This window comes from Mytilus californianus, unplaced genomic scaffold, assembly GCF_021869535.1.
Source record: "Mytilus californianus isolate M0D057914Y unplaced genomic scaffold, xbMytCali1.0.p SCAF_2, whole genome shotgun sequence".
Classification (NCBI taxonomy): Eukaryota; Metazoa; Mollusca; class Bivalvia; order Mytilida; family Mytilidae; genus Mytilus; species Mytilus californianus.
The window spans coordinates 53,364,100-53,390,556 of record NW_026262668.1 but is presented as its reverse complement, the minus strand read 5'-3'; the positions used below and the strand labels follow the sequence as shown (position 1 = coordinate 53,390,556).

Below are 26,457 nucleotides of genomic sequence, written 5' to 3'. Positions count from 1 at the left end.
TTCAACTGATTTGTACAGTTTGTTCTTATGTTGTGCTGCTACTCCACTGTGGCGGGTTTAAGGGAGGGTTGAGTGCTCACAGACATGTTTCATCCCGACACATTATGTTTGTGCCTGTCCAGAGTGGTTGTCGTAGGTTTCTTTCTATAATAGTTGTTTTTCGATTATTTATTTACTCATAAATGAATACATGGAGGTCGTTAGTTTTATCGTTCGAATTTTTTTATATTTTGTAATGTTGGTGCCTTTTATTTATGCGTTTAGCTCTTTATAGAAGGCCTTATAGTGACATAGAGTTGCTCAAATTATCATGTACGTCATTCGGTCTCTGGTGGATTATTGTCTCTTTGGCAATCATACCACATCTTCTTATGTTTATTTCAGAAACCAAATATTTAGGTATAGAGAAAGGAAATAGCACTAATGTGTATGAGACAACAAATTCATGGAAATACTATATGAAATAACCATTTATATATTTCATTTTCTTTCAAATACTTATTTCATGTCTTTGTTGACAACCACTACGGTTGAATTTTGGTATAAAATGATTGTCACCTATGGACTTTTCACGTCCGAGCGTCCTTTTAACTATGAAAGCAGAGTCTACTTATTAGATTAAGTGTTAGTATATTTTCTGGTCCTAAATAGGTATGAAATATTTTCTACTGGACATTAGGCAAACAATCATTCAACCCGAGGGTGATATTGAAAATATCAAAATGTGAACAGATTTTAAATATACTTTTTAGTATTCATGCATTTCAATTAACAACGTAAAATAAATAAAACAAAAAGTTTACATTAAAACATTTAACAATATCAATGGATAATCATATTAGCATGAGATCATACTGAATGTAATTTTCATAAGTGAATCAAATGAATGTTTTCCGACTCGTCTTCTGTTACAGCTAAAACACCAGCATACCAACTAATGGCATATGGCCTCTCAAGTCCATCAGTTTGTTTAATAATAGTCCGCATTTTTTCTCCATTTTCTTGGTAGAGAGCAATTACTTCATTCTCCTCTGGTAAAGTCACGTAAAGACTATAGCGATCACATGAAGCACTACAAGGCATGCTAGTTAGAGAATGGCACCATAAAAGTTCTAAATGTTGTGTGAAACACAAGATGTTTTTTGTGTCGCTATAATCACACATAACAATGTCGCCACTTGTTGTCGTGGTCATAAACATGGGGCACACAAATAAAGGGGTATTACCGTTGGGGTTAGGGTGCCCAAGAACTGTTCTGTGTACTTTTCCATCTTTACCTATTATTTCAATGCCTGGAGGAGATTCGCCGTCGTAATACGAAACTGCAAAACCCCCATCGTTCAGCCAAGCTATACCTATATACGACCTTTTTGTACGTATGTGACCTTTTACGTACATTTTTCGACCAACTGTAACTAGGGTAATCTTCTTCTTTCCAAATCTAGTAACGGCAATGTCGTCCTCTGACAAAACAGTAACCCTACATACATTTGAAAGACGCAAACTATCGACAAAAGTGCAGTCACTTAGATATCGTTTCAATAGCCCATTTTCGCCATCAACGACGATTAAATATTTTCCTGTAATGGCAACATCATAATAATTGAAAGGTAGTTCAGATTTTGCCTTGAAATTTGAAAGTTCGATCGTGTGTATGTGTCCACAGTTAATGAGATTGTCAAATACACCCAACAAATCTTCATTTGGGACAAATTTGGAACTATTTCTGCGGAAAAAAGATTTAGGAATTTCCTCAATTTGTTTCTGTAGACCGGGGAGACTATTTGTGATGTCTACATACTGTTCGAGAACGATCACAGCGTTTTCTTCGTCCATAGCGTTGTTAAAAGATTGATACTTGTTTTGTACCACGCGCGAGATGTCTTCCAACTTGTCTTCTGCTCCTGGCTCGTCGCTATTTAGAAGTTCCTTCTTAAGTGACAAAATATCAGCTTGGCAACGAAAATAAAAACTGTCAAGTTTTGACTCGAAATTTTTAATTTCTTCTATTGTCTCGTTGTTTGATGAAGATTCCGATCTTTGGCGAGATTCAGCTTTCAATTTATTAGTTTTCACAATCATGCCCTCAATGGATTTGGTTAAGTTACTAATTTTAGGTAAAACACGTTTAAAAGCTTTTTTAAGATTCACACAATCGCAAGTCGATTTTCTGTGTTTTTCCACTGCATTTTCAGCAGACACAATTACATTGCATCCAAAACAGAAAAATTCTAGTTTGTCTTCAGTCTCCTTAGGTATGAAGGTTGTGCTTTTGCGTACATTCTCGCTTAGAGCGTGTATAAGTTCAGAAAGCAGTGTGTCACTTTCAAATGAAGATGCACATTCCCAGGAATCATGCGTGTCTTCTGGGATTTGAATTTCAAGTCTATCCATTGGGCACATGAAAGTACCATTTATTTGAGTATCTTTAATGTGTTCTGCAAGACATTGCAGACAAAACGAGTGTTCACATGGCAAGGATTTCGGCTCCCGAAAACGATTCAAACAAATTGAGCATGTAAGGTAGTCTTCTGTGATGTTTTTGGCTAGTCTGCTAGGATGTGCAACGGCCATTTTAATTATTATATCCTTCTTTTTGTATCAATAAATAGTTTACACTGTCGTCAGTAATTTCAATCTGTTTCATATAAACTATACCTCTCTTCTTTGTTGTAGTTTTAAACAATGTTCTTAAACATGCACTGGATGCTTTTATACAAAAATAACTTAATCTTGTTTTTCGGTTTTTAATTCTTAATCCAATTCTGGTATGGTTGATCAAGTTATTAATTTTGTTTTCCTACAGTCCTTATATATACTGAAATGTTATCCTTTAGTCGCTTACCCTTGAAAGGGTATTACACCGACTGGGTACATAGAGGTAACATCATATGGTCTTATCCAAACGGGAGAAAATTCCTGATTACTTTCTATCAGAACACAACATATTTATAATCGTAATACTAATTTGCATCTTTTTGATAATTAATCTCAATGACAATTCAATAATTTCTAATGGACACCCCTTTGTTCGCCTCTATTGACCACATGTTAAGCTTCTTTAGGTTGTTACCCAAAACAAATTTAAATACATAACGTCATATGTTATAATAACATTATTTACCATTTCAAACAATAAATTAAAGGTTACTCCTTTGTCCGCTTGCTAGAGCACAAAGGACAAAATCAACTAATAAATGAGGATACTATAGCCCTACGATCAAATATTTATTTTTGTATATAAAACCAATGTTCCTCTGGCAAAAGAAAACATTATAATTGATCAAAATCATTACACTTAAAGGTTGTCTTCATGGTCGTTGACATCGAATTTACTTGATTTGTATTCGTCTGTTAAACGAACATTGACTCTACATCCCTTATACTAAGGCTTCGTCAGATTGTAAAAAAGATTCAGTACTATCTTCAATTGTAACATTTGAGCCAAATGCTTCTCAATATTCTGTGAATTAAAGAATATATGATGTAAACGTCAATAACGCAGCAATCCAACGAAAAATATCCAAAAAAACATCAAGAGGTCGACACACAGTCTTCAACACTGGCTGAGGAATTTCTTATTATGCAGATAAAAGTTTAAATAAAAAAAATACCGCAATCATTGTTATGTTTTCCAAAATAATGCATAGTTGATTGCTGCTTGTTTAACGTCCAGTTGCAATTATTTCATGCATATTCAGGACGAGAAACTATTTACAATTAATGCAAAAGGTCGTTTCTGCAAGATTATAGGGAAATATGAGCTGCCACTGAAAACAATGGTATTTCTAAATGGTACAGAAATTTTGCCCCCCCCCTCCCCAAAAAAAAAAGGTATTTGCGCCTATTAAAATGTTTAAACCGCTGCATTTGTTTGCACCTGTCCTAAGTCAGGAATCTGTTCAGTGGTTGTCGTTTGTGGATGTGGTATATAAGTGTTTCTCGTTTTCCCTTTATAGCTTGTTGTTCGGTGTGAGCCAATGCTCCGTGTTGAAGGCCGTACTTTGACATATAATGGTTTACTTTTACAAATTGTGACTTGGATGGAGAGTTGTCTCATTGGCACGCATACCACATCTTCTTATATCTATCTATTATGATATTGTGTTTTATTTAATTGGCTGTAACCTAAATAACAGACACTTGAAGTAAACTAAATACCACTTGCGGCAAGTAAACCTATAGCCATTTCTGCAAAAGACCATAGAGACTTTACTATTATATATACTTATGGTGACAAGAACAGTGTGTAATGTGTCACCAGCTATTTTTATCATTTGGGCTTTGGCCATCGAGTTCATAACATAATTAATGTGGGGTCCACATGTTGACTGCTCCTATCAAAAATAATTTTATTTTCCAGTGGCAGTCCAAATTACTCGCCCTTTATCCTATTCAACCTACCTTGCATAACCTATCTATTGAAAGAATTTGTTCTCGTTATGAATATTCATAAACTATTTGCTACTGGACATTAAGCAAATAAACAATCAACCAATCAATTTAATGTCCATCGTGTACCAAAAAGCATGCAAATGGTTATAATCGTCTCTAAATGGATACTGCAAGATAATCATGCAATTGCATATTTTGGCGTTAATATTGATTCACTTATAGGGTCTTTGCATCGGCACTAAACACATTTATTTAAAAACCAGTTGTTGGCATGACACGGGTTATGTTCTTCTCATATATGTTATGATGGTATGATACTAAACCCCTAACGGGAAGGATTGTGCCTGATATTCATATGATGAAGACATAATCTTTCAATCAGTTTAATTGAAGTCTGGAGCTGGCATGTCAGTTAACTGCTAGTAGTCTGTTGTTATTTATGTATTATTGTCATTTTGTTTATTTTCTTTGGTTACATCTTCTGACATCAGACTCGGACTTCTCTTGAACTGAATTTTAATGTGCGTATTGTTATGCGTTTACTTTTCTACATTGGCTAGAGGTATAGGGGGAGGGTTGAGATCTCATAAACATGTTTAACCCCGCCGCATTTTTGCGCCTGTCCCAAGTCAGGAGCCTCTAGCCTTTGTTAGTCTTGTATTATTTTTAATTTTAGTTTCTTTAGTGTACAATTTGGAGTTTAGTATGGCGTTCATTATCACTGAACTAGTATATATATTTGTTTAGGGGCCAGCTGAAGGACGCCTCCGGGTGCGGGAATTTCTCGCTGCATTAAAGACCTGTTGGTGACCTTCTGTTGTTGTCTGTTCTATGGTCGGGTTGTTGTCTCTTTGACACATTCCCCATTTCCATTCTCAATTTTAATTATATTTCTCTGCGGTCCTATGTTTAACATAACGGTTTTCAATATTGATTTCCTTTGATGTATATATGTTATATATGTTATATTGAATGCGAGCTTGTAGAGAACGCACAACCCTATATTATATTTGGTTTTTCTACGATATCTAGTTAAGAAGAATCGTATTCTCGGAGGAGTGAAAGAATTGATTTTTGCCAAAATTCAGTGATTAAATTTATAGTCATAATGAAATTCATTGTCAAATTAAAAATAGATATCTATTCATATTTTTGGCACCTAAAATTGAATTCTTGTTAGTTCATGTTATCTTACCCATGCTATTATGTTGTTAAATTGATCCAATTGTTTTTCTTTCAATCGAAATATTTAATGGCTTCAGTACTTCATATTCACTTCAGCTAAAGGTGGATTTTTTCAATTGTAACTTCAAACCATTGCAAAAAACTTGTGCTCACTCAAATTCAACAGAACAAAAATTGAATACAAAAGCATAGGTTGAGAAGTACCTGAGAAAAATGTGACAAAATATTTGTTTGCATTCAACATATTGAAAAAATCAAAGTATCAGTAAACCGGAACTTGTGTTTCACAGATCAGAAAAGTGCACACCCATTACAACTCATCACTGACAATCTGCTGACGAAATATGAAGTGATTCTGATAAAAGGGAAAGACATATCTGTTGGCCAAATGGACAAAAGGACGCGTCACTGCAATACAAGTGGGTATTATAAAAATAATTCAAAGTCTCATCCAGTAGGAAGTGACTGCCCGGCCAATCTGAAAATCGCTTACACGGTACAACTTAAATTTATAAAGTTCAAGACCAAATATCAAATCATTTCTTACTAAAAAAAAAGATATGCTGAATGTTCAGTAAAAAACAATCCACGAACCAAGTAACAAGAGGCTCTAAAGTGCCCGTGTCGCTCACCAGGATCTATGTAAATCTCCAACAATGGCTGTTCTCCAACATTGTAAACAAAATTATAATTCATGACTAAAATCTCGTGTTTGTTGATTGTGTCTTAATGATCTTTTTTACTGTTTCTCTCCATCGTCTATATTTTTTGCATGAAATGAAAAAAGGGTAAAAATCGTCCTTTAATAGCAATTACTCCTGTAAGGAACTATCAGACCAGACTATAGACTGACAATACCTATTTGTAGATCTTGTCTTGCTGATTATTGTATCTGTTTACAGTTTTTATTTTTCTACCAAAGTTTTAAACAAAAATGCAACAATGCGTAATCATCATCACCAGTAAAGAGCAATAACTCCTATAAAGATTTTTATGACACATTCGGCCATTCTGGCATGCTTGTACATCTTGTCCTGCTTATCCTTTTTGCTGTTTAAAAGTTTCTTATTTATCCGCTTTAGTTTTTAAGAAAAAAGACAAAAATAAAAAAAAAAGGTAAAAATCGGATACAAGACTAACAAAGGCCAGAGGCTCCTGACTTGGGACAGGCGCAAAATTGCGGCGGGGTAAAACATGTTTTTTGAGATCTCAACCCTCCCCCTATACCTCTAGCCAATGTAGAAAAAACAAACGTACAACAGTACGCACAGTAAAACTCAGTTCAAGAGAAGTCCGAGTCCGATGTCAGAATAGGAAACAAAAGAAAATAAACAAAATGACAATAATACATAAATAACAACAGACTACTAGCAGGTACTGACATGCCAGCTCCAGACCTCAATTAAACTGATTGCAAGATTATGTCTTCATCATATGAATATCAGGCACAATCCCTCCTCTTATGGGTCTAGTATTATACCGTCATATAATATATGAGAAAAACATAACCCGTGTCATGCCAACAACTGGTTTTAGAATAAATATGTTTAATTCCGATGCAAAGACCCTATAAGTGAATCAATATTAAAGCCAAAATATGCAATCTTTAATGACCTGACAACAATATCGTAACTATATCCCTTCTTAATAAGTCTGTTTAAAGGTTTTGTTAGCTTTTGAGGTGAATACTGACATTTTTGTGCTTTGTAAAGAATATTACCATAAAAGATTGGATGTGAAATACCCGAACGTATAGGATGTCTGCATGTTGAGTTATATTTACGAATGATGTCCTTATACCGATGATAAAATTTAGTAAATGTTTTGACTAGTTTATGATATCGAAAACCCTGGTGTAATAATTTTTTCAGTAATACATAAATTTCTTTCGCTAAAATCTAATACGTTGTTACATACACGAGCGAATCGTACATTTGAGATATATAAACACCATAAGATGGTGACAAGGGAACGTCACCATCTAAAAATGGATAATTAACGATAGGAAATGAAAAATCATCTCTTTTATCATAAATTTTTGTATTAAGCTTCCCGTTAATGATATAGATATCAAGATCGAGGAAAGGAGAGTGGTCATTGTTAGTATTAGCTTTATTTAAAGTAAGTTCAACAGGATAAATTTCTTTAGTATACATACTGAAGTCGTCATTATTGAGAGCCAATATATTGTTTTCTGTTTTGTAAGTAGCTCAATCATAAATCTATATAACTATTTGATAAACCATAAGTTATCATTTTTAATAATAATAGTTCATGCGGCAAACAGTTGAATGCCTTTGATAAGTCCATCAATATTGTGACAAATTTGTTATTGTCCAGTGCCTTCTTCCAATCGTCAGATAACTTTATATTTGATTTTTGATTTTTGGTGTTTTAACGCCACTTTTAAGCACCGCTTTTGGGCTATTTCGTGGCGGCCAGTTTGTATTGGTGGAGGAAGCCGGAGTGCCCGGAGAAAACCACCGACCTTCGATAGGAAAACTGACAATCCTAGTCACAACCTCAGTGTTGACTGGCTAGTTATTACAGTAGTAACTACTTAGACCACTCGGCAAGCCGAGGCCCCCAGATAACTTTATAAAGGAGGGTGGTTTGACAACCATATTCGATTCTAAATGTAGGTGATAGGGGGTTAAAATGTTTTTCAAAAAGCACAGCACGTTCTGTATCTGTATGGGTACGTGTAAAATCCTATTTAGGCTTTTATACACGGTGGACAAGAGCGCCGTTGTTATGGGTGGTGTTTCTGAAGAGCGGTCTTAAATGCCTCTATAGAATCTGCACGCACAACTTTTTCTGGCAGTTGGTTCCAGTTTATGCTTTTTGCTATCTGGCACTTTAAGTCCTCAGGTGTTGTTTATTATGTGCCGTTCAACTATATTGTTTGCTTTGCATTTTGTGAATACTTGGGCTTTGATATTTCATTTCGGTCTTGCTGGTGTGACAAAATTGGCGGCTGGCAGAGCGGGCACCAGTCCTTCAACCACCTTGTATATCAGGATCAGACGGAGGCTGTGTCTTCTTTCCTCTATGAGTCTCAATGTCTAGCTGACGTCTCATGTTGGTTATGGACCCTGTTTCAATTGTTGTTAAAATTGCACGATCCTAAAATTTGGAAATACTTGGAATTTCCCTTATTGAGCATATTGTTTTTCTTAAAGTCCTCTAACCTGAGCGACCTTTAGCTGAAGTTTTAAAACTCTTATAGGTGTTTTAATAGGAATGATAATTATAGCCTAAGAAGCATTTTGTTTTATTTGCTTGATGACACAAGTTCTCTGTTACAGGCTGGAGGGTTAACTCTTAGATGATGATGTTTTACCATTTTTCGTTATTGCCTATTTTTTAAAAACTATAATAGAGAGAAACTTTAAATAACAAAAATAATTATCAAGACAAGATCTAGAAACAAGTCAACATTGTCGAAATCGTTAGTCAAATTTTTTTTTTACAATTTATTGCCCATAATAAATTTTTAATTTTAGTTTCTTGTGTATAATTTGGAGTTTAGTATGGCGTCCATTATCACTGAACTAGTATACATATTTGTTAAGGGGCCAGCTGAAGGACGCCTCCTGGTGCGGGAGTTTCTCGCTGCATTGAAGACCCATTGGTGGCCTTCGGCTGTTGTCTGATCTATGGTCGGATTGTTGTCTCTTTGACACATTCCCCATTTCCATTCTCAATTTTAATGTTTAAAGACTAATAATATTTGTAGTCATTTTGAAATTATGTTCAAAAGTGTTCCACAAGGTTCTATACATGTACTTGGACCTATGCTTGTTAAATTTTTTATAATTGATATCTTTGATGTAATTGACAATAGCACTATATATAATTTTGCTGATGGCAACACCTTAGTCTATGCTGATTATGATATACAAAAATGTATCAAAAATTTAGAAAGAGAGTCTCAAAATGCTGGACTGGTTTAATTACATTTGAAGGAAAGCTTATACAGATAAGTTCCAAGCTATGGCAATTGGTAAAAAAAACTTTTAATCATGATATTGTCTTTTACCTTAAAGGAAATAGAATAGAACTGAAAATGATGTCAAGCTACTAGGAGTTACAATATTAGGATTATTATAGCTCATATGAAGATCTTTTACATAAGTAAACTTTCATCTCTTGAAGTCAGAAGATTGAGAGCAATAGCTATAAGAAACTTTTTAAATTATAAACAGAGTCCATCATATTTACATAATTTTGAAATTTAATTAATATTAAAAATCACAAATGTTTCTTTAGGTATAGAAATACGGTTAAACAACCCCAGGTTAGAACAAGAAGTTATGGCATCAATTCTTTTTTAGGCTGTAAAAATTTTCGTAGGAACTACCAGAGTTTTAGAGAAGAAAACAGTTTTAGCCAATTTTCTAAATTTATTGTTACCTGAAATGATAGATCATGCCACATATAACTAATGCTTTTATCTATAGTGTTTTTTGTGCTTAATGTGCTATAACTGCTTAATTGTTTAAACTGTTTTATGTGCTTTAAATAATGATTACTTACTGTACTTTAAATATTTCTTCATAGTACAACATAATCAACTTTTTCATGTCACTTATATTGTGTATGTATGCTTCATGTAATGATTTGCCTTGATTATGTAGATCTTGTGGGATTGGTATGCTTGCTTTGTTTTAAATGTTTTGTTTGATATACAAGACGTTATAAAAGCTCAATAGAGCTCATGTTTTCTGTATACTAATATTGGTCTATAAATAAAGCTTTTGAACTCGAAAAATTTAACATCTAAGGGCAATCACTCCTATAAGGAGTCAACTGACAATTTTGGTCATATTGACTTATTAGTAGATCTTGTTTTTTTAATCAGTTTTGCTTCATAAAGTTTCTATCTGTCATATATAGTTTTCAAGATAATAAGCAAAAATGCAATAAAATGCTCCGCTGGGGCGCAGCTTGATACTACCGCAGAGGTCTAACCCTGAACAGTTGGGGCAAGTATGGACACAACATTCAAGCTTGATACATCACTGAATTTTGATTGTAATTAAATATTTGACACAGCATAGGTTTCTGACACAGAATGAAAGTGGTCTAAGAACTTAAAAAATTTTAATTTACCTATTCAAACCATATCATTATTATTTGCTTTTATATATAAATCAGAAATAACCAATTTAAAATGAAAAATTTTAAAGAAAAAAAATGAAAAAAAAATCCCCCCCAAATTTTTTGAACCCCCTTATGATTCATCACCCCCAAACTCAATCCCAGCCTTCCCTTTGTGGTATGGTACCTTGCAGTACAATTTCAGAGAGATCCATACACTTGAACACAAGTTATTGTCTGGAAACTAGAAAAATGCTTGTTTTTTGGCCCCTTTTTGGCCCCAAATTCCTAAACGTTTAGGACAATTACCCCAAACTCAAACCCAGCTTTCCCTTTGTGATATGGAACCTTGCAGTACAATTTCATAAAGATCCATACACTTACACACAAGTTATTGTCCTGAAACTAGAAAAATGCTTGTTTTTTTGCCCTTTTATGGCCCCGAATTCCTAAAATTTTGAGGGAATTACCCCCGAAATCAATCCCATCCTTCCCTTTGTGGTATGGTACCTTGCAGTACAATTTCAGAGAGATCCATACACCTGAACACAAGTTATTGTCTGGAAACTAGAAAATGCTTATTTTTGGCCCCATTTTGGCCCCTTATTCCTTAACGTTTTGGGCAATTACCCCCAAACTCAATTCCAGCTTTCCCTTTGTGATATGGAACCTTGTAGTACAATTTCATAAAGATCCATACACTTACACACAAGTTATTGTCATGAAACTAGAAAAATGCTTGTATTTTGCCCCTTTTTGGCCCCTAATTCCTAAAATTTGGAGGCAATTACCCCCAAAATCAATCCCAGCATTCCCTTTGTGATATGGAACCTTGTGATACAATGTCAGAGAGATCCATACACTTACACACAAGTTATTGTCATGAAACTAGAAAAATGCTTGTTTTTTGCCCCTTTTTGGCCCCTAATTCCTAAAATTTGGAGGCAATTACCCCCAAAATCAATCCCAGCATTCCCTTTGTGATATGGAACCTTGTGGTACAATGTCAGAGAGATCCATACACTTACACACAAGTTATGTCTGGAAGTTACAAAAATGCTTATTTTTGGCCCCTAATTCCTTAACTGTTGGTACCATAACCCCCAAAATCAATCCCCACCTTCCTTTTGTGGTATTGAACCTTATGGTAAAATTTCATAGAGATCCATTCACTTAAACTAAAGTTAGAGTGCGAAAACTAATGTGTCTTCGGACGACGACGACGACAACGTCATACCAATATACGACCACAAAAATTTTTTTGCAGTTGTATAAAAAGCTGGTAAAAATTGTCTTAAAAGAGCATTAAGGAGTCAACTGAGGATTTCGGCCATGTTACAGTACTTTATTTGTAGATCCTGTCCTTCATAGAAATTTTGAATAGCAAAATTTCTATCTATTATACTTTTCAGGATAAGCAAAAATAGGGAATGTGTCCATCGGATACAGATGATGCCCCCCCCCTTTCCCCCTTTTGCATTTAACATTATAAAGGGACACAACTCAAGAACGGTAAAGTGATGCTACCCAAATTCCTACTTGATCTGAGTTATGTGGTAATAAGCATTGTGTATAAGTTTCATAACATTTGGTTGAGGCAAACTTAAGTTAGAGGATGGAAATGAAAAATTCAGCATTTTTTTCATTTGTAAAGGGGCATAACTCTAGAAACGTAAAAGTGATGCCACCAAAATTCAAACCTGATCTATGTTTTGTGGTAATAAGCATTGTGTATAAGATTCATAACATTTGGTTGACGCAAACTTAATTAAGAGAACGGAAACCAATTTTGGGGCGTCCAGACCTACAGAGATACAGACGGACAAGGGTAAAACTTAATGGCCGGGGCATACAAAAGGTAAAATTTGTCATTTCAGGGCAATAACACTTATAAAAATTTATCTGACAGTTTTGGACAGTAGATAGATCTCAATATTTTGAACATTTCCACCCCTGTGAGATTTTCTGTATCTATAGCAGTTTTCAGGATAATAGCTAGACAAAACTTACATTTTATCCCTATATTATATTTTTTAGCCATGACGGCAATATTTGTTGGCTGGCAGGATCATCCATCACATTTTTTTAACTAGATACCCTAATGATGATTTTGGCCAAGTTTCAGAGGAAAAGATTTTTGTAAAAGTTAACGGATGAAAAAGACAATGCATGCCAATTGATAAGAAAAGCTCACTTGACCCTTCAAGTAGTGCGAGCTAAAAATGCAGTGATTATCAATATACTTGCTTGTTGGTTCAGACCTAAACAAATAAATTACCTCTGTGGTTAATTACATACAATGAAAATCCAATCTTTAGAAATTCTTTTTAATATTAAAACCAATTATATAACAATGTATCATGATTTTAGTTGCCAATCTCTATGTATATTATAATGATCAACAAATATTGATGACATTAAACATGTTTTTACTCTGCTATGACTTCCAATAAAAACTCTTATCTATCATCATGAAGAGGCTGAACAAGTTGCATGCTTTATGAACTGTGAAAATATGAAAATGATCCAAGAAATATATTTGTGTTTATCAACAAAAGTTATCCAAGTTACTCAAACAATTAGACATTTCAGAATCTGAAGACTACTGCACTTCTGGGTAATATTTTAAATAATGCACAACAAAATGCTGTGATTGGCTAACAACATTTGATCATTAATTCTAAACAATGAAAATTACCCACAATCCTTAAGAATATGAAATGGTAAATTCACTTTCTTTGTTTGATCAAATTCAAAAGTTACATATACTTCAGTCTGAGATTTTTACACTTTTTATACCAAATTCTACAACTTTGTAAAAAAAAAAGGTTTTACCTAGTAAAAACATTACATGACCAAAATAAAAAAACAACAATGTTCAAAATATAATAAACAGCAGTTCCTGTATGGACTATAATTAAAAAAATCCTTAATTCTCAACCCCCTCCCCACGCTTAATTTTTTCTGAGCAAAAATTCTGTCCACTTTTTTTTATCTTGCTAGAAATTTTCACAATAACTAAAAGTGACTACCAAAATAGAGTTATATGAGAATCTAGGATTTTTCTATAACGACCATACAAAAATATTATAAAATTCAGGTGAAATGCATTTAAAACACATGGTATAATGAAATTCAATGCATAATCCAAAAACAATATGACCCACTGTTTATGAATTATATCTGTAAATACAACAAAATATATCTAATAACATTTATAACAAAAACCTTCTGTTTGTACCACAACAATAAGTCTGACTTTCTAAGTAAACTGTTCAGTAAGTAAACAAACAAACAAATCAAATTTCTGCAGTTTTATAAAGGTTGCAGTTCCTGTGCATCAAAAAATTTATCAGCCAATTTCAGAGTAAACTTCTTCAGGTAGTGGTACACACAGTGGAACTCTCCTTGGCCCGGAGGTCCAGACACATCTACCATAATCTCTGCTCTGTTGTTCAGGATAATGGATTTCATAATAATCCTCATTTCCATAATTGGGGACTTGTTTTCATAATGGTTGTCATAATATAGCCTTTCTGAAATGGTCTGTTCCAATTCCATACTATCTGTAAATCCACGCTCTTTTAGCATGTTGCCGATCTTCTTGCGCTCTGCCCAGATTCTACACATGATGTAAGTATTAATATCGATGTAAAATTCTGCATTCTTGTACAGCTCGGTCCTTGGGTCTACTTCTTCTGGGGTATCCTCCTTCATGGATGAATCCCCATCTCCAGATTCCTCCACAACAGAATGAGGCCTCTTTAATCCTCTCTTTAAGCTTTCCTGGGACATGGCACTGTGATCATATTTCCTAGACTTTATACATATTTCTGGCAGGTTAGTTGAAATGGTTTCACAGTTGAACATCATTATCTTTTCTATAACAGTATACAGGAAGCCCATCATTTTCTTACACCATGCCAAATACATGTTTCCTTCTGCTTCAAGTGTTCGTAAGAGCTGTGGAGACAATGCTGGAGCTTTCAGTTCTACAAGGAACTGGTATTCTCCAAGCTTCATTCCAGGAATACTTGACAGTGCTAAAGTTTCATCAAACCCTTCTGGCACCCTGTCATCTAGGACATCAATAAGCGACTTGGTTTGAGCAAACTCAATTGCCTGCCATCTTTCTGCCTTGTATGCTGCAATGTTGAACTCCTTGATCATCAGTTCACGGATTGTTTCGTTCATGTTCTGTGTGACATTGTGGTCAAGAACAAATGGATCCTGGATATTGATAGGTGCAAGCTGCAATAAATAAATAAATATCACAGCTTTTAGGAAAGTTAATGTAGAACAATGTGACTTCATCAAAGAAGCAAGCAAAGGTTGATGCATGTTTTCATGAAATTCTTCATACATGTAATTCTATTAAAATTTATTAAAAATACAAGTTCTTATTTTTGTGTTACCTATCCCATCATAATTTTTGTAATGATAAAAAGATCCCAAAAATTTCTGAATTTACAGCATCTATCTTTGAAAGCTGAAGGATGGTTGCAATTTTAAAGTTATATTTTCAATAATCAGAAATTGATGTAATGAGTCAAAGGGAAGTAATTTTAATTCATATTTTTGTGTGTCTTGGCTATTTTTCTATTGTTTTCATTATCTCATAACAGAAGTATAAACATAAATGAGTCAGTGTACAAAACTCAATTTTTATATTATTTTCAATTTTCAGTTGTATTTAAAAAATATGTCAAATATATTAAAATGAAGACAAATCAATTAATACATCACTGGCTATTTAAAAAATCATTTACAATTTTTTTCCTGATGAGCCAATATTATATATCAAACTAATTATTCAAGTCTATTTTTTTGTTTCTGGTTTTCTAGCTACAGTAGTTAGAATGTACAGACAGAGAACCTACAAAAAGGCAAATTCTTCAATCTTAATTAAGGATTTCCATGTTGTTACACAAAATACAGCAACAATCAATGCACAAATTGTGCTCAAGTAAGTTACTCTATTATAACTTTAAATTAGTTTGTACTATTTGGTTTAAAATTTGATGAAATTAATATGCAATATATAATACTGTGGATTAATTACTTTTTGTTGGACACAATTTTCGTGGAATTCTTGGATACAGGTGAACCACGATATTCAATGTTCAACAAAATGCAAATTTTCTATAAGCTTGTATGCAGACTTTGTCAAAACCACAAAATCAAATATCCACAAAAATGCAATTTTTCCTCAATTCATGAAAAATAAAAGAATCCCCAGTACACAAAATAAACTTTTTTACTATATAACTATATAAAAAATCTCACATAAGCAAACTTTTTTAATGTTTTTTTCAAAAAATTTGTTCTAAGAGATTTGTTTCAATTACATTTCTAGATTAAAACATTTGTCATCAGGACTATAATTTGAGAATAAAACCTGAATGTGACCTGATACACCTACAATAAGCATACTATAATAACCAGCCCATTTCCTCATCCCCATATTTGTCTAATGTGTACAAATAGTTATAGCCTGATTAACATGTATCTCTGTACACAATCAAGAGACACATGTTCAGGTCACACAAAAAATAGATTAGAAGTGTACTGTAAGGTTTACATAAGCATACCTGTTTTTACATATGTAACAAGTACACTATGTTACACATGCCAGGTGAATAAAAGGCTTTGGGTGGGTGTGCAATTAAATTTAGAAAAATCCTAAATACCCAATTTTGCTTATGTAGTTAGCACACATTTTCTACATAAGCATCAGGAAGATATGCCAAAAATAGATTAGGGAAATTCCATCTGTGTACAAATTTAGTTCTTAATGCCAAAATCCTGTTGTAATGCATGTGCAACTGTACACATTTGCACCATGCTGACAGGATGAGGAGGATAAAAAGAGGAGAAGTGTGTACAACAAGCAAAAATAATAAAAAAGCCATTTGCATCAAAGTCCTAGTTATCTTTAACATGTGCCATAGTACACATATGGCACATGTTTCCAAGGACTTCCCATGGCCTATTTTACCTTCATGGTGTTATCAAGAGTAATCTTAGCTACGGGTAAAACTGAACCAGTCCGGATTGATAATGCGTTTGCCTTGAAATCAAAGTGCGAGAAGAACTTGAAGAATCCAGCTAACAGCTCCTCTGTAAAACAAATGGTTAGTGTATGGTGTAAACAAATTACATATGTACACCGTCAATAGTAAACCTCTTAATAATACAATGAAGTTATCATAGTCTGTTTATCTCATTGTTAAAACTTTAAGCAATAATGGCTTACTACCAAGGATGCACGGGTGGGATTTGCAATTAAAGATGCATTTTAATTTTAATTATTTTCTATCATAATTTTATCATTCATCATGAATAAATTTTGATAACTTAAAGTGACTGTTTTTTTTTTGAAGTCAGCTAAAAAAAGTTAGATAAAAACATCCTTAAATGTTTTTACAAAATTTGATTCTCTGCATTAAAAATAATTAAACATTAAGATATTTACCACATGTCTGGACATTGTGGGTAGGTGGGATAAAGTTGGATCCCACAAAAGAGCAATCCCATGGTCCTATCATAGTCTTGGTTGCTGAAAAAAATCAATACTTAATAAAACTGATGCATTGCATATATTTGCCCTCCCCTTTTCCCTCCAAAAGAACATTGTCTTGTGATGGCATCATTCAGCTTTACCTTTCAATTCAACACTCAATTTATCCCTGTTTGCAAATTGAGTTTAACTTAACATGTACGAGTCTACCAAGGAGACTTGTATCACGAAATAATATAGGGCCCTTGAAATTTGATTGTGACAAGTACTTTTATATGTGGTTTAAAGTTGTTATCTCCCTTTGGTCACAAATGTAGCTTACAAATATCAAGAGTTGAATAATTCTATATTTTCTACTGTACCCAATAAACTGCAAGTTAAACATAACCGTTTTGATGAGGATAGCAATAAAAATATACCAAAAACTAAGCAATTAATCAAAATTTGAATTTCATAGCTGGTATGACTAGACTGTCAATCTCACATTACCATGTATGGGTGGATTACAATGAAGTCAATGAAGGAAGCAATACCAGGTAAGAATAAGGACTATTATGGATCTAAGTTTACTAAATTTCCATCAGTTACTATCATACCATTTGCCTTCAATTGCTTCTTACTTTATTCATTGATATATACTAATCTTTATTAAAACTTTAGGGTAAGATCTCAAAATATGGGATGTTCAGTTAACCCTATACACATATTTTATTTGACATAGGGTCATTGAATTTACACAATAAATCTGCCAGGGTTGGAAAGGCAAGTATGGTCCTTTTATTACTTACACAATTAATCAAACAGGGACTGGATGATAGGTTAAGTAGCTAAATTACTTACATGATAAATCAGCTAGGGACTGAATGGTAGGTAAGGTCCTTGGGTTAGTATTCTGTAGATAGTAGACCACCATGAGAGTCAAGGCATAGTTACTCATTCTGGGTCCAGTCTTTATATTACCAGCCAGATGTTTTAGTCTTCCCCAGTAGCGAACAGCATAAACCAGGGGCTTTATGCGAGGATCATACTGGCTAAGGGCCTGAAGAAGTCTGGTGTTTTGTAGGGCAAGTCTGTAAAGAAAATTTATATTTAAATGTAAAATAAGAAACTTAACAAGCCCATTAGATATGCTTAGAATATCTGCAATATAACAAATAATAAATTCTAAACTATAGTTTTCGCATAACAATTTTATTTCATGCATTTGGTTTATTCAAAACACACAGAGGTGAATTCATCAGCAAGCTTTTGCAGACTATCCGTAAGTTTTAAGGAAAAATGTAAGCAGAATACTTTTAATTTTCCTTCCTGTAAAACATCATGAATAACAATATATATTAAATTCATTTCAGCATAGAATTAACAGTGACTTGTGCACTTTTTGTGTGATGAAAATATTATGTTCATTCAACATATTGAAAATTTCCAGAAGAAGGCATGGAAGGTGTTGGTCAGATCTAAAAAGTGCTCACACGGTACAACTTATCACTGTCAACATGGTTAAGCTGCAGACCAAATATGAAGTCATTCTGTTCATTAGAGAATAGTGATAAAAATATTAAATGTATAAACAAATGGACATGCTAATAGAGTGAATGTAATAAAGCCCCTACTCTAGGGTATAATAAAATGCTTCGCTGGGGCGCAGCTTGATACGACCGCAGAGGTCGAACCCTGAACAGTTGGGGCAAGTATGGACACAAAATTCAAGCTTGATACAGCTATGACTTTGGATTGTCATTAAATATTTGACACAGCATAGGTTTCTGACACAGGATGAATGTGGTGTAAGAACTGGAAAAAATTTAATTTACCTATTATGGTGGAATATCCATAAACTAAATTGTTTGTTAATTTCAATATATCAAAGAATATGTAGAATTCAATGTTTGATGTAATGTAATAAAGTTGAAATTTGGACCGTTTTTGTTCAATGTGGACCAATTTGGTAACATGTATAAATAATCAAAAATCTAAATACATGGGAGCCCATTCAAATACATCATAAAGGTATTAAAATAGAAAGTGACATCATAGTCATGGCTAAAAATAAACAAAAATCCTTAATCAGCATCATTTAAAGTAATATCTAAAAATAAAATTCCTTTGTAACCATAAAAGCCCATTTAAATACATCATAAAGATATTAAAATAGAAAATGACATCATAGTCATGGCTAAACATAGCAAAAAACCCTTAATCAGCATCATTTAACAGTAATATCTAAAAATGGAAATTACATCATAAAGGTATTAAAATAGAAAATGACATCATAGTCATGGCTAAAAATAAACAAAATCCTTAATCAGCATCAGCAACATTTTATAGTAATATATAAAAATAAAATTCCTTTGTAACCATAAAAGCCCATTTAAATACATCATAACAGATATTAAAATAGAAAATGACATCATAGTCATGGCTAAACATAGCAAAAACCTTAATCAGCATCATTTAACAGTAATATCTAAAAATAAAAATTTCTTTGCAACCATAAAAGTAAAATAGAAAATGACATCATAATCATAGCTAAAAATAAACAAAAATTTTTTTTATTGGCAAATTTTAAATGGAGTTTATTATACTAAAACAATAAATTTGCAACCATAAACATGATAAAACCCCATTTAAACACATCATAAAAGTATTAAATAATTCAACTACATCATAAGGCTATAAAAATAGAAAATGACTTCATAGTCAAGGCTAAAGGTAAACAAAAAACCTTCATCAGCAAAATTTTGTATTGGCAAATTTCCAATGAAGTTTATTACACTAAAATTGTTGGCAAATTTCCAATGCATTTATTAACAATAAAGTTATTGGCAAATTTCCAATTTACATAATTTAAAAGCAGTGTAGATGAGATATTTAAATGAGTTTGAATTACCAACCTTACACTGCTTTTAAATAATGTTCTTTACTCAATTATTTGTCTATTAAAATGGAAACCCTTGTTTTTCAACCTTTTTTCCCCTTATTCCTTAAACATTAGAGCCATAACCACCACCCCCCCCCCCCCCCCCCCACCCCCAAAGCCAATTATTACTTTCCAATGTAACCTAAATTTCCAATATACATAATTTTAAATTTCAATTCCTCATGATATATAACCGTATCATTATTATTTTCTTTCATATATAAATCTGAAACAACCATCTTTAAATGGAAAATTTTAAAGAAAAAAAAGGAAAAAAAAAAATCCTACCCCCACACATTTTTTCAACCCCCTTTTGATTCATCATCCCCCACCTCAATCACAACCTTCAATTTGTGGTATGGTACATTGCAATACAATTTCACAGAGATCCATACACTTGAACACAAGTTTTTGTTGCAAACTAAAAAAATCCTTATTTTCGACCAATATTTGGCCCCTTATTCATAAATGTTTGAGCAATTAACCCCAAAACTCAATTCCTACTTTCTCTTCGTGATAAAAAATAACTAACTTAAAATGTAAATTTTAAACAAAAAAAAAAGGGAAAAAAAAAATTACCCCTTTTTTGACCCCCGCCCCCCTTATGATTCATCACCCCCACCCCCCCTTTCCCCCCAAACCAAGCTCAATAACAGCCTTGCCTTTGTGGTATGGTACCTTGTAATACAATTTTAGAGAGATCCATACACTTGAACACAAGTTATTGTCTAGAAACTAAAAAATGCTTATTTTAAACCCCTTTTTAGGCCCATTATTACTAAACGTTTTGGGCAATTACCACAACACTCAATTCCAGCTTTCCCTTTGTGAAATGGAACCTTGTAGTAAAATTTCAGAAAGATCCATACACTTACACACAAGTTATTGTCATGAAACTAGAAAAATGCTTGTTTTTTGCCCCCTTTTGGCCCCTTATTCCTAAAATTTTGAGGCAATTAACCCCAAAATCAATCCCAGCATTGACCCTTTGTGATATGGAATCTTGTGGTACAATGTCAAAGAGATCCATATGCTAACACACAAGTTATGTCTGGAAGTTACAAAAATGCTTATTTTCGGCCCCTTTTTGGCCCCTAATTCCTTAACTGTTGGTACCATAACTCCCAAAATCAATCCCCACCTTCCTATTGTGGTATTGAACCGTATGGTAAAATTTCATAGAGATCCATTCACTTAAACTAAAGTTAGAGTGCGAAAACCATTGTGTATTCGGACGACGACGACGACGACGACGACGACGCCAACGTCATACCAATATACGACCACAAAATTTTTTTGCGGTCGTATAAAAACCCTAATCATTGTACATTTTCAAGTGAATGCTACTTAAAAATGGATAGATTAATATCAGGGGCTCTTTACATCATAAATCTTAAGAGTAAATAAATGGAGAATGCCCCCGCTTGCATACAACATTATAAAGGGATAACTCAAGAACAATAAAAGTGACGCTACCCAAATTTGTACTTGATCTGAGTTTTGTGGTAATAAGTATTGTCTAAAGGTTTCATAATGTTTGGTTGGGGCAAACTTAAGTTACAGAATGGAAACTAAAAATTTTCCAATTTCGATTTATAAAGGGGCATAACTCGATAATGATTAAAGTGACACCACCAAAATTCAACTTGATCTGTGTTTTGTTGTAAAAAGCATTGTGTATAAGTTTCATAACATTTGGTTGAGGCAACTTAAGTTAGAGAACGGAAACTAAAAATTTAGCATTTTTTTCCATTTATAAAGGACATAACTCGAGAATGGTTAAAGTGATCCCACCAAAATTCAAACTTGATCTTTATTTTCTGGTAATAAGCATTGTGTATAAGTTTCATAACATTTGGTTGAGGCAAACTTAAGTTAGAGAACAGAAACAATTTTTCCATTTATAAAGGGCATAACTCTAGAACGGTGAAAGTGACGCCACCAAAATTCAAACTTGATCTGTGTTTTGTGGTAATAAGCATTGTGTAAAAGTTTCCAAATATTTGGTTGAGGCAAACTTAAGTTAGAGAACGGAAACTAAAATATTTTGTCATTTTTCCATTGATAAAGGGGCATAACTCTAGAATAGTTAGAGTGACGCTACCAAAATTCAAACTTGATCTGTTTTTTGTGGTAATAAGCATTGTGTATAAGTTTCATAATATTTGGTTGAGACAATCTAAATTTAAAGAACGGAAACTAAAAATTTTCAATTTTTATATGAACGCGGGCGTAAATTGGTATGACGTTTGTGTCGTCGTTATCCGAAGACACATTGGTTTTCGCACATTTTCTTTAGTTTAAGTGAATGGATCTCTATGAAATTTTACCATAAGGTTCAATACCACAGAAGGAAGGTTGGGATTGATTTTTTGGGTTATGGTACCAACAGTTAAGGAATTAGGGGCCAAAAATAAGCATTTTTGTAACTTCCAGACAATAACTTTGTGTTAGTGTATGGATCTCTCTGACATTGTACCACAAGGTTCCATATCACAAAGGGAATGCTGGGATTGATTTTGGGGGTAATTGCCTCCAAATTTAAGGAATTAGGGGCCAAAAAAGGGGCAAAAAACAAGCATTTTTCTAGTTTCATGACAATAACTTGTGTGTAAGTGTATGGATCTTTCTGAAATTGTACTACAAGGTTCCATATCAAAAAGGGAAAGCTGGAATTGAGTTTGGGGGTAATTGCCCAAAACGTTTAGGAATAAGGGTCCAAAAATTAGTAAAAAATAAGCATTTTTCTAGTTTCCAGACAATAACTTGTGTTCAAGTGTATGGATCTCTCTGAAATTGTACTGCAAGGTACCATACCACAAAGGGAAGGCTGGAATTGATTTTGGGGGTAATTGCCTCAAAATTTTAGGAATTAGGGGCCAAAAAGGGGCAAAAAACAAGCATTTTTCTAGTTTCAGGACAATAACTTGCAGTCAGAGCTCTGACATAAACAAGTCAGAATAAAATGACTTCTTCAAGTCAGAAAGTGTTTTGAAATTCTGACCTGTACGCGTCAATTTTTGTTTTGCGTAGTTTTCACTCGAGTCCGTCAAACCAGAAGTTATTTTGAATTTGCCGCCGATCTACGACACATACGATCACGTGGTTATTTGCAAGAGATCACGTGTTTGAGATTCGTTGTTTTGGAAGTGTCTCGAACGAGAAGTCATTGAATATTATATTGATTATTTACGATTTTTAGTGAAAATCTAGGTCATTGTGGGCATTTTTCGAAAGGTAATTCACATTACCTCCGTATTTTCATGGGCATTTTTATATTTTTTGCCTATAAAGAAGTTCCTTGCAAGTGATTTTTTTGCTGTTTCATGAAGGCGCGCGACCTGTAAATACGGACGCGTGGTCTTTTAGATGACCTGGTGTTTGACAATTCTGACTTGTTCAGGTCAGAAAATGTTGTTATGATAATGAATTGTTATTTTCGGGAGATAACTCGTGTTGTCTTAAACAATATTAACATTATTAACCAGTCAGTGCAATTTAAAAAGTAAAATTGTGAATATTGATATGATGATAATGAAACGAAAATGGGAAAAATTTTAATAAAAGAAAAAGGAAGGGAGGGGTTTAACTAAAGAACCCAAGGGTTTTTTTTTTATTTTTAAAGTTATAACTTGAGAACAATAAGTGATGCACACACCTGGTCTTCATTTATGATCATGGGAAATGATAAAACAAATGAAATGAAATGTAGGGCAAGTCTCCAGGGATCACCCCTATCCCTGTCATTTCTCTATTCCTCTATAATGTCAAACTGATTTGAATGAAATATACCGGGCTAGTCTCCAGGTTTACCCCCACCCCCTGCCATTTGCAAATGTTCTTATATTTTGTAAACGGTAGAGATCCCCACCCCTAAACCATATATATTCTTGTATGGGACAATTTAACAAATCAAATGATATGTTGGGGAGGTCCCAGGGGGTCACCCCTACCCCTCCTGTTTGAAAACTTGTAAACGGTCGAGATCCCCACCCCTAAACCATATATTTTCTTGAATAGGACAATAAAACAAATCAAATGAAGTATAGGGGAAGTCCCTTGGGGTCACCCCCACCCCCTCCTGTTTGAAAACTTGTAAACGGTCGGGATCCCCACCCCTTAACCATATATATTCTTGTAAGGGTCAATAAGACAAATCAAATGAAATAAAGGTGGAGTCCCTGAGGGTCACCCCACCCCCTCATGTTTGAAAACTTGTAAACGGTCGAGATCCCCACCCCTACACCATATACATTCTTGCACAGGACAATAAAACAAATCAAATGAAATATAGGGGAAGTCCATTGGTGTCATCCCCATCCCCCTTTTTGAAATGTTCTGGATCACCACACCTAAAGGTAAACCATATGATATTCCTGTTCGTCATTTCAAGAAGATTTGAATGACACGCAGGGTCAAACCCTAGGCGTCACTTATGCATATCACTTTACTAGACAAAACCAATTTGTACTGGAACTTGCCCAATGTCAGGCAACCATGGGAATGACGAATTATGGGAGCTTAAATTTGTTTGGGAGACTTCGTAACAGCATCCTGTTCCAATTATTTCTTGTTTATTTTAATCTGCTGAGAGACCACCTTTACATATTATATTTATCAGTGTTTGTGCAAACAGAATTGTCTATTCAGTATTATTTTCCTCTCACATACATCACATCTTATTAATTACATGGATATAGGAAGATGTGGTATGAGTGCCAATGAGACAACTTTCCATCCAAGTTACAATTTATAAAAGTAAACCATTATAGGTCAAGGTACGGCCTTCAACACGGAGCATTGGCTCACACCGAACAGCAAGCTATAAAGGACCTCAAAAAATTACTAGTGTAAAACCATTCAAACGGAAAAACCAACGGTCTAATCTATATGAAAAAAAAATAAATTTTGGCATATTTGTTTTCCTCTGAAATTACACATCTATAATTCTTACCCCAGATGCTTAGCCACATGAAGCATTTACCTCTTATTTGAGACATAGATAGTCTTTGTTTCTACAGAAGTGAGAAGAACATTGGAAGTCAGAATGTTCTGACTTATAAAAGTCTGAATGTTCTGACTTATAAAAGTCTGAATGTTCTGACTTAATAAGGCCAGAAAGACTCAGAATGATCTGAAAATACTGACTTTTTTTAATGTTTAGAGTATTTTAGAATATGAATGCACTTGTCATGCTAGTACCATAAGAAACCCTGACAAGATTTTGTTCCCAAACAACAATTTTTAAAGATATTAAGAATAACAAGTGTACAATGGAACATAAATTACAAAGTTATAAGTGTTGTGAAAAAAGCTATTTAAAAAAAAAATCAATAGATAGTTATCTTTCAACTTTTACATGTATTTAAAAAACAGTGAAAATATTATGGATTATATGTACGGCTTCTTGAAGGACAACAAAGTCACCATATTTGGTCTGAATTTGTATGTTTTTTCTCCTCAAATTTTTTTTAACATTATTAATGTTGGCTTTTTTCTTAACTAATTTTAAACATTCTTAATTATAATTAAATTTCCCCCACATTTTGCTTACAAACTCTTTAATTTCTAAAGTCAAATTGAAAGTTGTCTTCACAGATTCAATGTGTCTGAAAATGTTATATTGAAAAAACAATACTTTTATATCCTCAAATAAAATGGGTATACCATGAGTTTAATGGTCATGCAGATATGCAATCCAGGATGTTAACAATCAGAGTTTAGATTACAGTCATATAGTAATAGGCAGAGTTTTTCTTATATAATCAATAACCAGAGTAAAGATAATTGATTAATAGAGGTTTAGTTTAATATAAGTAATAAACAAAGCTAATTAATACACTTGCAATAACATACATGTAGTTAAATTAGTAAATACAGAATATTCATAAAAAATTCAGACAGAAATACTGTAATAGGTCAAGTTATTAGGGACGACATCAAAAGTTCAATATAGGAAAAAACTTAATTCACATCACATAGTTTTTTCACTGACCCACCCACCCCCCCTCTTAACTTAATTTGGGAAACATTGATTGACCAATATGGATTTATGTAAAATCGATTTTGGATAAACAAAACTTGCAGCAACTTTAACCCCACCCCCACCCCCAAACTATTTGATTCAAGTTTTTTTATCCTACATTGGTCTTTTGATGGCGTCCCTTAGAATGTGCTGAATTTGTACATGTTGTAGTGATAGTTATGGCACCCATACAACATATAGGAATCAGTCAAAAGGAGAGAAAAATTCCCGAAATTTGTCACATAGTGACATTTGTGAGTCGGAATAACAAAATATAGACTCATTAATCTCTCCATCTTTTCAAAAATT

The 26,457-nt window shown here is 33.6% G+C and overlaps 2 protein-coding genes across 3 annotated transcripts in view; both read right to left on the bottom strand.

Moving 5' to 3' along the window:
* Positions 1–729: 729 nt before the first annotated feature.
* On the bottom strand, positions 730–2,662 carry LOC127730011 (uncharacterized). The gene has a single exon (XM_052238051.1). The coding sequence runs from the start codon at positions 2,572–2,574 to the stop codon at positions 868–870; it is 1,707 nt and encodes a 568-aa protein (XP_052094011.1). The 5' UTR covers positions 2,575–2,662; the 3' UTR covers positions 730–867.
* A 10,332-nt stretch (positions 2,663–12,994) lies between these two features.
* The window catches only part of LOC127730001 (speckle targeted PIP5K1A-regulated poly(A) polymerase-like), a 29,526-nt gene continuing 16,063 nt past the window's right edge, over positions 12,995–26,457 (bottom strand). For both annotated transcript variants that reach the window (XM_052238006.1, XM_052238007.1), the window contains 4 exons: positions 18,044–18,273; positions 17,159–17,242; positions 16,682–16,803; positions 12,995–14,934 (listed from right to left, as the gene is read on the bottom strand). In XM_052238006.1, the coding sequence (XP_052093966.1) occupies positions 13,999–14,934; positions 16,682–16,803; positions 17,159–17,242; positions 18,044–18,273 (1,372 nt within the window). In that variant the 3' untranslated portion in view covers positions 12,995–13,998. The remainder of the gene's footprint in view (positions 14,935–16,681; positions 16,804–17,158; positions 17,243–18,043; positions 18,274–26,457) is intronic.